General features: G+C 34.8%; 2 protein-coding genes across 2 annotated transcripts; one reads left to right on the top strand and one right to left on the bottom strand.

Annotated features, from left to right (window-relative positions):
- Positions 1 to 404: 404 nt before the first annotated feature.
- LOC132200313 (uncharacterized) lies at positions 405 to 3,594 on the bottom strand. Its single transcript, XM_059625695.1, has 3 exons — positions 3,435 to 3,594; positions 1,358 to 1,454; positions 405 to 1,014 (listed from the first exon to the last, which is right to left on the bottom strand). Exons 2-3 carry the CDS (start codon positions 1,391 to 1,393, stop codon positions 655 to 657), a joined length of 396 nt encoding a protein of 131 aa, XP_059481678.1. The 5' UTR covers positions 1,394 to 1,454; positions 3,435 to 3,594; the 3' UTR covers positions 405 to 654.
- A 1,454-nt stretch (positions 3,595 to 5,048) lies between these two features.
- Positions 5,049 to 8,065, top strand: LOC132201017 (E3 ubiquitin ligase RNF121). Its single transcript, XM_059626876.1, has 7 exons — positions 5,049 to 5,155; positions 5,387 to 5,427; positions 5,494 to 5,635; positions 5,696 to 5,850; positions 5,909 to 6,137; positions 6,190 to 6,323; positions 6,495 to 8,065. Exons 1-7 carry the CDS (start codon positions 5,105 to 5,107, stop codon positions 6,715 to 6,717), a joined length of 975 nt encoding a protein of 324 aa, XP_059482859.1. The 5' UTR covers positions 5,049 to 5,104; the 3' UTR covers positions 6,718 to 8,065.
- Positions 8,066 to 9,651: the final 1,586 nt, after the last annotated feature.

The following is a 9,651-nucleotide window of genomic DNA, read 5'->3' as shown; positions in this document are numbered from 1 at the left end:
TCCTAACAAGTTCAAACACGATCCTACTATGTGATTGCGCCTTTCGTCGCATTGATTTAGAAGAAACACAGTAGTACATAGAGAATGTAGAAATAATAAGAGTCACTAATTAAGTGTACTGTCCTAATAGCGTGCCTGACCTTCAGAGGTCGGAGAAATTTGATCAAAAAAAGTTTCCTTAGAAAAAAGTCCATTTTTAAGTTTTTAACTTCTTATAATCAAATAAATTATGTTGAAATTTAATATTCGTTATTTTATATATCACGTCAGAACTAATTTCCATCAACCATTTTATTGCTCAACTGTTCAATCTCAATCTAATTATTTTTTAAGTTTTACTATAGCCAATTATTCTATTACATTTTATTGTTTTGAATTGTTTTAAAGGAATAATACGAACAATATTTGAATATTTGTTAGAGCATTTTATTTTCTAGCAAGTGTTTATTGTTATAATTTCATAATTCTTACAACATTTTTATCCTTAATCTTAATCTATATTGTAGTCTGCAAACAAAAATTTATGCAATTTATTAGTTAAAGATACTTTGAGTGGTTTTCCTGATCAATACAAAATTTGAAACAAACAGCTGCAGGTTCTCTTAACAGAAAATAATTCATTCTGCAGACCACAATAAAGGCAGTTGTTGTGATCTAATAGTAACTGTTGTAGGGTTTGTATTGGGAACCACCATAAGGTTCCATCTGGCCACGGGAGCCTCCACTGGCCCTGGAGGAAGAACGGCTTCCACCACCAGGGTTGTAATCAATGGCTCTGCTGCTGTTTCCGCCGTAGCTGCGCCCTCCCTGGTCAATGGCCTGCTGCTGCTGTTTGATGTCTTTCTTGAACGAATTCAAGGCCGCGTTCGAAGCCCTCTTCATGGAGTTGATCACTTCAAGAGCGTTGGACGAGTCAAACTTCCTCTCGACGGTCATGGTGGCGGTCCCTTCAGTGGGCATGTACTGAGCACCGCCAGGACCACCAATGGCCCTTGAAGTGCTGGGCATGTTTCCCTGTTGATGAAAGCAGTCATCAAAAAATGTTTTTTTTTTATTCAAACCAAGCTCTTTGAAACCTGCTATAATAAATTTGGGTTTAGGTTTTAATGGACAATTCCATTTTTGCCTACTTTGAAATGTAAAATCGATTCAGATTTTTAAATTGTGTTTCGCGGGTTGCATATTCATAATAATCATCTAAGCCAACCGATTTTGGTTTGCAATAAATTAAGGAAAGCAGAGGAAAAGTTGACCAGAAGACAAACCTCGAAAGTGTAAAATTTATGAATAAATTTTAATGTGTTGCAGGGTCTATACGAAATATGCGCATGGGCTTTTATTATCAAAATTTACTTACTTTCACTTCAAACTTGACTTTGTAGTTATTGTCCATCTTCTACGTTAGCTTGATCACGGACAGCACCTCAAAGAGTTTTTCACGGCTTATTCAAGCTCTGCAACAAATAAAATAAATGGCCATTATATTTTGATTTTTTTTACAGGTTAAAAACCATTGACATTTAGAATAATAATAGGTAGCAGGAAGGAGAAAGGAAATCTAAAACTAGGTGAAATAAATATTTCAATAGCAAAAATTCACCGTCTTTGAGCAATTCAATAAAAGAAGAGCAAAATTAACACAAAATGAGCAATTATCAATTCAATGAGCTAAAATCTTGCAGCCAATTTACTCTTTTTTTCACGCTCCTTTCCTTGCACTGCTGAAGGGTTATTACAGCTGGGGCGACTTGATTATTTTTCAAAAACTTATGTCAGGCCAATAAAATGTTCACTTGATTGTCAGTTTTAAATGCAAGCTTGAGGCCTGACCAACTTAAAAGATCGCGACAAATCGAAATAAAAAATACAATAACTTTACTGAAGCTCTCGATCTGGAGCGAGATGAACTCGAGGACAGTCAAAATCGAAGTGATCTTTCCTTCTCTGATTTTTTTGCTTTCGTGCAACATTGAATAATTGAAATTTCATTGGTCGTCATCCAGAGGGTGGGTTGTCCTTCTGGCTGACTCTGAACTAGTTGACAAAGCCTTGGAGGTCGTGCTCCTTTTTTCTCTTCGGCGCCGACTGCCATAAAGTCGGCAAGGATGCAAAATCAAACGCATAATGCAACAAAAGAAAATGCTTTTGGAAATACAATGGATCGTTCCTAAATTTACAACCAGCAGAAATAATATTTTATATTTTTGAGAGACGGAAAATAATCTGGCGGCAGACGAGAAATTTTTATTGCACTCGCGGCTTAGGCGGCAAATCACACAAAGATGCACTCCCTTTTTCATGCTCACGTGGTGGTCACTTGGGGATGCAACGCTGGTCGCCTTTTGTTATTGACCGTGGTATGGGCAACTTGAGAGCCTCCCATGTAGGCAATTTATTCTGCATTTCATTTTCCTACTCTCAAGACAATAATTATTATTATTGCTCTCGATTATTATGATCTACAATTTAGTTCAGAATTGAAAAGAAAAAAGAAAAAATCCAAAAAGTAATTGCTACTAAAAATTACATCAGATTTGATTTTCACCAACAGTCCAAAAATTGGATAATCAAAAATTTTTGGAGGGTACAATTTAAGATTTATGAATAATTTTTTTTTTCTTTTTTGCCGCTAAAGTTTCTTTTCAGCAGCCATGGAAGACCATGAAATTACTTTGCTTGTGGTGCTGCAAACATGTAGTAAAGCGCGTTGCTGAATTTGTGGAATTCTATCTTGTTACATCGAGAAATGACATGAATTCCCTTGGTTTGAACAGAACGTAATGTAAAAATGCCAAATGCCCGAACATGCATGGCACGCACGGAAAGAACTTTGGAATGTGGCCGGTTAGATTTGTGTTCACATTTCAAAGATTGCTGCCAGAGCCCAAAAATGCACATAAAATAAAAGAAATTCCATTCCACTTTTTGAGGCCAGGCTCAAGGTACATTCATTTCAAATTATGTATTAATTATAATATACTATGTACGAATATATACTGTACAAAACCCGACTTGTAAATGAAATATTTTTCCATAAAATCAGGTTTTTACTTTTTAATTGATAAATTTTAATGGTCGACACCAGGTCGACACTGTATTTTGAGAAAAATTTAAGAATTTCTTTTTTACATTCTACATTATCTTTTTTATACTGACAATGATTCGCCCAGAAAGATAATATAATTCAATATATGTAATAATTTCACACATTCAGACATAATGTAAGCAAAAGATCGGAATAGCCATGCGAGTATATGTATGACTTAAATTATTATGCATTGAGAAATTATCCGGATGCATTTAAATATGACATTTGAGCAATTAACTGAATTAACAATTAAATGGGTTCTTCGCAAAGAAACAAAAGTCATGCGTCCCGATGCGTCCGCACATTTATGCAAACGTGAAAAATAACATAAAAAAATTCATCTTACCAAATGAGAAACGATTTCGCGTTCTTTGCCCTGTTCAGGAGAATCAGGAGATGATCCGCTTCGTGTGACGTCCGGTCTGTGTTTGCGCCTTTGCTGACTTGCTCTTGATACTTAAGTGTCTAATTCAGCCTTCAGCCCAGCAACACAGAAATCAGACACTTTCATGTGCAGGCGCAACATTGCATTTTGCAAACCCCTGGTGGGGAAGCTTTGCTGGAGCATTGATTGGTTGTTCGTTCACCATCCCTGCTGCTGCCGGCCGAAGATCAAGGTCGACTTTTGATGAGTTTTTACAAGAAAAAATTTCTTCTTCCGATGCATGCACAAACTTGTTTTTGAACAGCAAAAATATAAAAGAGAAGTAAATGAGGCACGCACATGCACATGCTAGAAATCGGCGAAACACTTTTAGAGTGCTCTGCGCTGTTTCATATTTCATATGAGGCAGTTTTGATATTTTTGTATGGATGCAGAATGCGGAGGCCTCGTTTGATCCGCCGCAGCCGCATTATGCTTGCACCGGCGACTAGAGCAATAAAAGTTGGAGTCTGGAAAGACAGACAATAGAAGCAAGCACTTTACAATTTTTTTTTTTAAATTTGTGACGAATTCTATGAACTAAAATGAGGAAACTAATCATTATTTTCTTTTAATTTTTTTTTTTTTTTGCTTTCCTGCGAGATAAAAAAGACTTTGCAGTTTGCTGCTGAAAGAGCTGCAAAAAATTAAAAAAGATCAAGATTCTGGACCGCGCTAATTGAGTTAAATATAATTTTAATTTTATGTTCACGTGTGCCTTTTACGACGGGATTTATTTTATATCTATGCAAACTTCTAGCATTTAGAGAATAACGTTTAATATAATTTTAGATTTTTCCTCTAATTTAATTTTAGATTTTCCGTCGATCTTCTTTTAATTACCTGCATGGTATTAATCGTATTACTAATTACTGGAGATATTTTATTTTATGGCGCTCACATTAAAAAAAGAGCAACGAATAATTTTTTCTAAGTTCTAATTTTTTAAACGTATTTTTCTGCTCAAGTTTTTAAAAAACAAAACTAAAAAAAAAATCATACATATTTTTTAAATAAAATATCATTTTTTTTAATGCATTGAATTTTTTAAAATCATAGTTATTAGGTCTGTGTTACCCGTTAGAGACTCGAACAAAAAATGTATTTTTAATTATTGTGGTAGAATTTCACGATCGAGGGTTGATTCATAGGTGATTTGAATTTAAAATCGGCTTTTCTTCGATGGGTTTTTGTGAGTTGTTTTATTGTTTCAGAAAAAAAATATTTTCTTAAACAATAAACAAATCACAAAACCCCATAGAGGAAAAGCCGATTTTAAACTCAAATCACCACATATTTTTAATAATACAGTCTTAATTCTCATAAAAATAATCATATTAAAATGTTCAGGAAATTTTTCAGCAAATTTTGTGTTCGGAGGTTTTTTTTAACAATCTTGTGATTGATTACATATTTTTTACATTAAATACAGAAATTTTTTTGTTTTTCATATATGAGGAGGCAAAGGTCAGAAATTAATCAGAAAAACTCCCGCTCGCGCTCAAGATTAGGAGCACTTGCCACGCCCACGCACGGTTCGTGTCAAGTTCGTGTTTTGTTTTGTCTGCAAAGGGGACGGGCAGCAACCAACGATGGCGGACTTGGAAGAGCACATACAGCAGCTTCAGAGGGGAATAAATAAGGTAAAAAAATCAGTGCTTATTTTTTTCGCTTCTTAGTAATTAATTTGGAAGCCCCAGACTTCGATCCTTCTTTTTCGACACTGGGAAAGCCACTCCTCATTCTTGAAAATTCCCCCACGAAAATGTCTGACATATTTTTCCAACCGGCTTCAAAATTAATTTCTTGATAATAATGCTGACTAGTCAATCTTGAGAAAAGTTGCTGATCTACACGTGTCTTACCTTTTGCAGACTATCAACATTGAAGATCTCACACCCGAGGAAAAATGGAGGTTCGGAACATAATAATTCATTTATTTTGATTTAGTAATTTAAAAAATGTAAAAATTAAATTGCAGACTGGAGCATATAAAAATGCACGAGAAACACAAAGGGCACGATGCCATGCACGCCGAGATGATATTCATCCTGATTGTGACCCTGATAGTAGCTCAGGTGGTGCTGGTTGAATGGAAGAAGCGGCACTTCCGGTCGTACCAAGTACGTTTCAGCAAAATTTGATGCAAATTTTTACCTTTTAATTTCTTATGAAAATTTCAGTTTGTCTCTCTACTAGGAATGTGGGTTATTCCTTTGGCGCTAAGTCTTCGTAACCAATGGTGGCGCTTTATTTTCTCTTGGCTGCTTTTCTCCTGCATCACAGGACTGGTTGTTCGAAAAGCTCTTCAGAAACCAGTCGAAGGAACCACACCAAGGTTTGATCAGCAAAATAATCATGTCTCAAATTCTAAAATAATGTAATTAATTAATTAGGTTGGTGTACAAATGGTTTTACTTCATCTACAAGGCGAGCTACTTTTTCGGCATTCTGGGATATGCGGTGATGATGCTGACCTTCTTCGGCTTCAACCTGCTTTTCAACGCCAAGCCGAGCACTTGGATGGACTTTGGTTTGCTCAATCTCTTCTATGGCCTGTACTACGGCGTCCTCGGCAGGGACATTGCCGAGATCTGCGCAGATAAAATGGCCTCTCACATTGGGGTGTGGAAATAGTTTAATAATATTTGAATAATTTGACTGACTTTAATTTTAGTATTACACTCCTCATGGCATGCCAACAAGACAGCTTGAAACCAACATGTGTGCAATTTGTGGGAATAAGTTGCTTGTGTCCACCGAGGAGGAGGGTGTCATCGAAAACACTTACAAACTCAGCTGTGATCACACGTAAGTGGATAAAAATTCGAATTTCTTTTTAAGGATTAAAATTGGTATTAAATTTATTGTGATGAACTTGATAAATTAGCAAAGAAAAAGAAGAAAATTATTTAAATGAAATCAGTTTAGGCTGAAAATATTTGTACCAAAAGTCAATAGTTAATAATTGAGCATTTTCAGTTTCCATGAGTTCTGCATCCGAGGCTGGTGCATTGTCGGCAAGAAGCAAACCTGCCCCTACTGCAAGGAAAAGGTGGACCTGAAGAAAATGTTTTGCAACCCGTGGGAGCGGCCGCACGTCCTCTACGGGCAGCTGCTTGACTGGATCCGCTGGCTCGTCGCCTGGCAGCCGCTGATCCTCTTTCTAGTCCAGGGCATCAACTGGGTCCTCGGACTTGAGTGAACTCGTCCAACTATCGTTGGCACTCGTCTGAATTATTCCTTTCACAGACTTGACACCTTTGAAGGAAACTAGTCTCACAGTTTTGTATGAAAACTGCATTCTGGCTCCTTCAGGAAATAATTATGCAGAGTGGATGTAAAAATGTTATTTGTATTGTTCAATGTGCCTCTCATCTCTTACAAAAGGGAGAACAACTATAATTATTGAATGTGAGCCCTGTGCGCATGAGTCGTGTATTTTCGGCATATTATACGTATATTATACGCATAATTTTGGTATAGCCTAGATGGTGTATAGACGTATATTACACGTCTAAAATGTCCGTCTAATATACGTGTAATATGCGCATAGGCCTACACCGTGTACGCTAAACGCTTTTTAAGCGGCTTTTATACCTCTTTATATTTTCGCGTTCTTTTTATATTTCTATTAATTATTTCAGCAGGTATTTTCGTAATTATCATTGAAAGTCAAATTTATAGCAATATTCGTTTTATTTAAATAGCTCTCACGTAAATTCCATATATCACAAAAATTTCCAAGTATTAACACAGAAAGTAATTTAACATAAACAGTTCCATACCATTAAAGAACAAAATACATCGAAGATCGAAGAACAAATTAAAGAGTTAGATGGTTAATTAAAATTTTTGCAATATAAATTTGAGATATTTTTAACACTATATTTTCCATTAACTCCATGCAAAAAGTACAGAGATTTCTTAAATTATCCCCACTAAATCAGGTACGATACTACTTTTATTTTTAGTAACTAAAGCAGTACCGAATACAACATTTTTGAATTAAAAGATTTTTTTAAGTATTACATTACCTACAAATAACTAAGTGGAAGACTGCATAATAAAGGAATACACTATTTAATTTAAGCCCCCCCAAAAAAAAGAGTTCATAAATTAAACAAAACCAGCAGCACACATTTAATGAATGGTATATCATTCCTTCCTCTCTTTTTTGAAGGGAAAATTAAAAATATTAATTAGTTCAAAAGAAGCTCAAGCGTCATTAAAAAAGCGACGGCTAGGCCAGATCATGACAATTTTTTCATGAATAGCGTGCTCACTTTGGAGGTTCAAATAGTATCTGATTGAACATCACTTAAATTATGGAAGTCAATAAAATAATTTTCAAAATTGTCTTCGTTATAGAGTTTTCAGAATTGTATATCTTCTTATTGCCCCGTCTTCATTTTTCTGCTCTGCCTTGGCGCTGACTGGCTGTTGGCAAGTATGTCTATTTCAGTGGCATCACCATTGCAATCTTGCTGTTTCTCTACAATGAAAAAAAAATCTTATTAAAGAGTGCAAAATTTGAATATTGTCAATATATTATTTTTTTTAAATCCGTGTTTCATTGCGGAAGCTTTTAATTTAATTTGAGTATAGTTAAAAGTAATTAATTAAAAAATTCCCTTTTTCTCTCTCCATTCATCACTTTTAAATTTACTCATATCAAATTCACAAATAACTTAATTTTTTTTTTTTTTTTAAATTTCAACATTTTCTTTGAACTAAATTAACAGATATTAGATTTACTAAACCGCAATCCACAATTAATAGTTATTTATATTGCCAATGTGTTTATTGACATTTTTTAATATTCTTTTACCTCAGATATATTTGTTGTCCATTTAACTCTGACGAGAATAATGGTACGCAGCTCATCGTCCATATTTCTTGATCTGAAAACATTTAAAAAGATTAGTTTAAGGCCATTTTTGTCAGATAATTTATTCTTTAAATTTTTTTCAAATAACATAATTATCTAAAAGTTATATTCAAATTACAACTGTTTTAGTCTACTTTTCTTTTTCTCTTTTAATTATACTCGTAAATTCTAAAGCTATTTGCCGCACTGTTTTTGCCGACGCTCAAAAATAGAGCAGCAGCAAGTTAGAAGTCAGGGTAGGCAATACTGCGAGGGCGGAGCATAGGGTAGGTAGGATCTAGGATGCTTGAAAAAGTTTAAGGAATCTCCGCCATCGAGGGGATGCGCTGGTGTGCCGGAGTTGAAGGAGGCACATTCTTAATAAATTCAAGAATAAAATTGTTATTGCTAATTAAGTGCCGATTGGTTACTTTTTTGGAATTAGATTTTGTGAATATTGGAAAATATATTGATTTGATGCAAAAATTTATATATGAAAAAAGTTAGACAAAAAAGACAAAAATAAATAATTTACTAATGAAAGCTATGCGCGCTGCTTTATTCACAAATATTTTTTTTTAAATTAATTTTGACAATATTCAACAATAAATCAAAACTCAACAGTTTCGCCTCAAAAATAAACAGTAAAACTTATAGCCTAAAACTGAAATTTAATCGTAAGCAAAATTGAAAGCATTGAATTTGAATTAAATTTCATATAAAGAGAAAACATAATTATTTAACATACAGAAACGAGTCTGTAAGGCTATATATCTGAATCTTGAGATTTCAATAAAGTAGATAAAGGCAGATATATATGTAGAAAGAAAAGTATTAATTACCTTTGAAATTAAAATTCCATTTGATGAGCTCAAAAAACACGCAGTGATTTCTTGAACGTCCTCACAAGTGTGTTGTTGGTTTGTTTGTGCTGCTGCTGCTGCGTGATGCGCTGCTCTGTGCGGTTTTGCTATAGTTGACCACTTGGCAACTGCCAGGAAGAACCTTTTCCACCCCCTCTTTGATACAGCAACTCCAAAATTTTACATCCCCATTGTAGGACACGGTGGCCGCGAGCAAGCGGAGCAAACAATCGGCCTGCAAGCGAGGAGGGAGAGATTTCAAAGGGTATTTTTCAACGACTGATGCTTTTTCTCCCAAACAAACAAGAACATATTTCACGAGAGTTTGGTCGCCTGCTTGCTCGCTCGCTGTTTCTATATTATTCATTTTTTTATTTTATTTATTAAATTGATTTATTTTTTCTAT

Source organism: Neocloeon triangulifer, unplaced genomic scaffold (genome assembly GCF_031216515.1).
Source record: "Neocloeon triangulifer isolate White Clay Creek 2 clone unplaced genomic scaffold, ASM3121651v1 ptg000014l, whole genome shotgun sequence".
NCBI classification, from domain to species: Eukaryota; Metazoa; Arthropoda; class Insecta; order Ephemeroptera; family Baetidae; genus Neocloeon; species Neocloeon triangulifer.
Note: the sequence above shows the minus strand (reverse complement) of the source record. Positions and strands in the feature narration are given on the sequence as shown.

Excerpts from the sequence above, each read along its gene's own strand:
- LOC132200313 (XM_059625695.1), bottom strand. The coding sequence starts at position 1,393 with ATGGACAATAACTACAAAGTCAAGTTTGAAGTGAAA. Across the intron at positions 1,015-1,357 it reads AAGTCAAGTTTGAAGTGAAA|GGAAACATGCCCAGCACTTC; the intron begins GTAAGTAAATTT and ends TTTCATCAACAG.
- LOC132201017 (XM_059626876.1), top strand. The coding sequence starts at position 5,105 with ATGGCGGACTTGGAAGAGCACATACAGCAGCTTCAGAGGGGAATAAAT. Across the intron at positions 5,156-5,386 it reads TTCAGAGGGGAATAAATAAG|ACTATCAACATTGAAGATCT; the intron begins GTAAAAAAATCA and ends TACCTTTTGCAG. Across the intron at positions 5,851-5,908 it reads GTCGAAGGAACCACACCAAG|GTTGGTGTACAAATGGTTTT; the intron begins GTTTGATCAGCA and ends TTAATTAATTAG.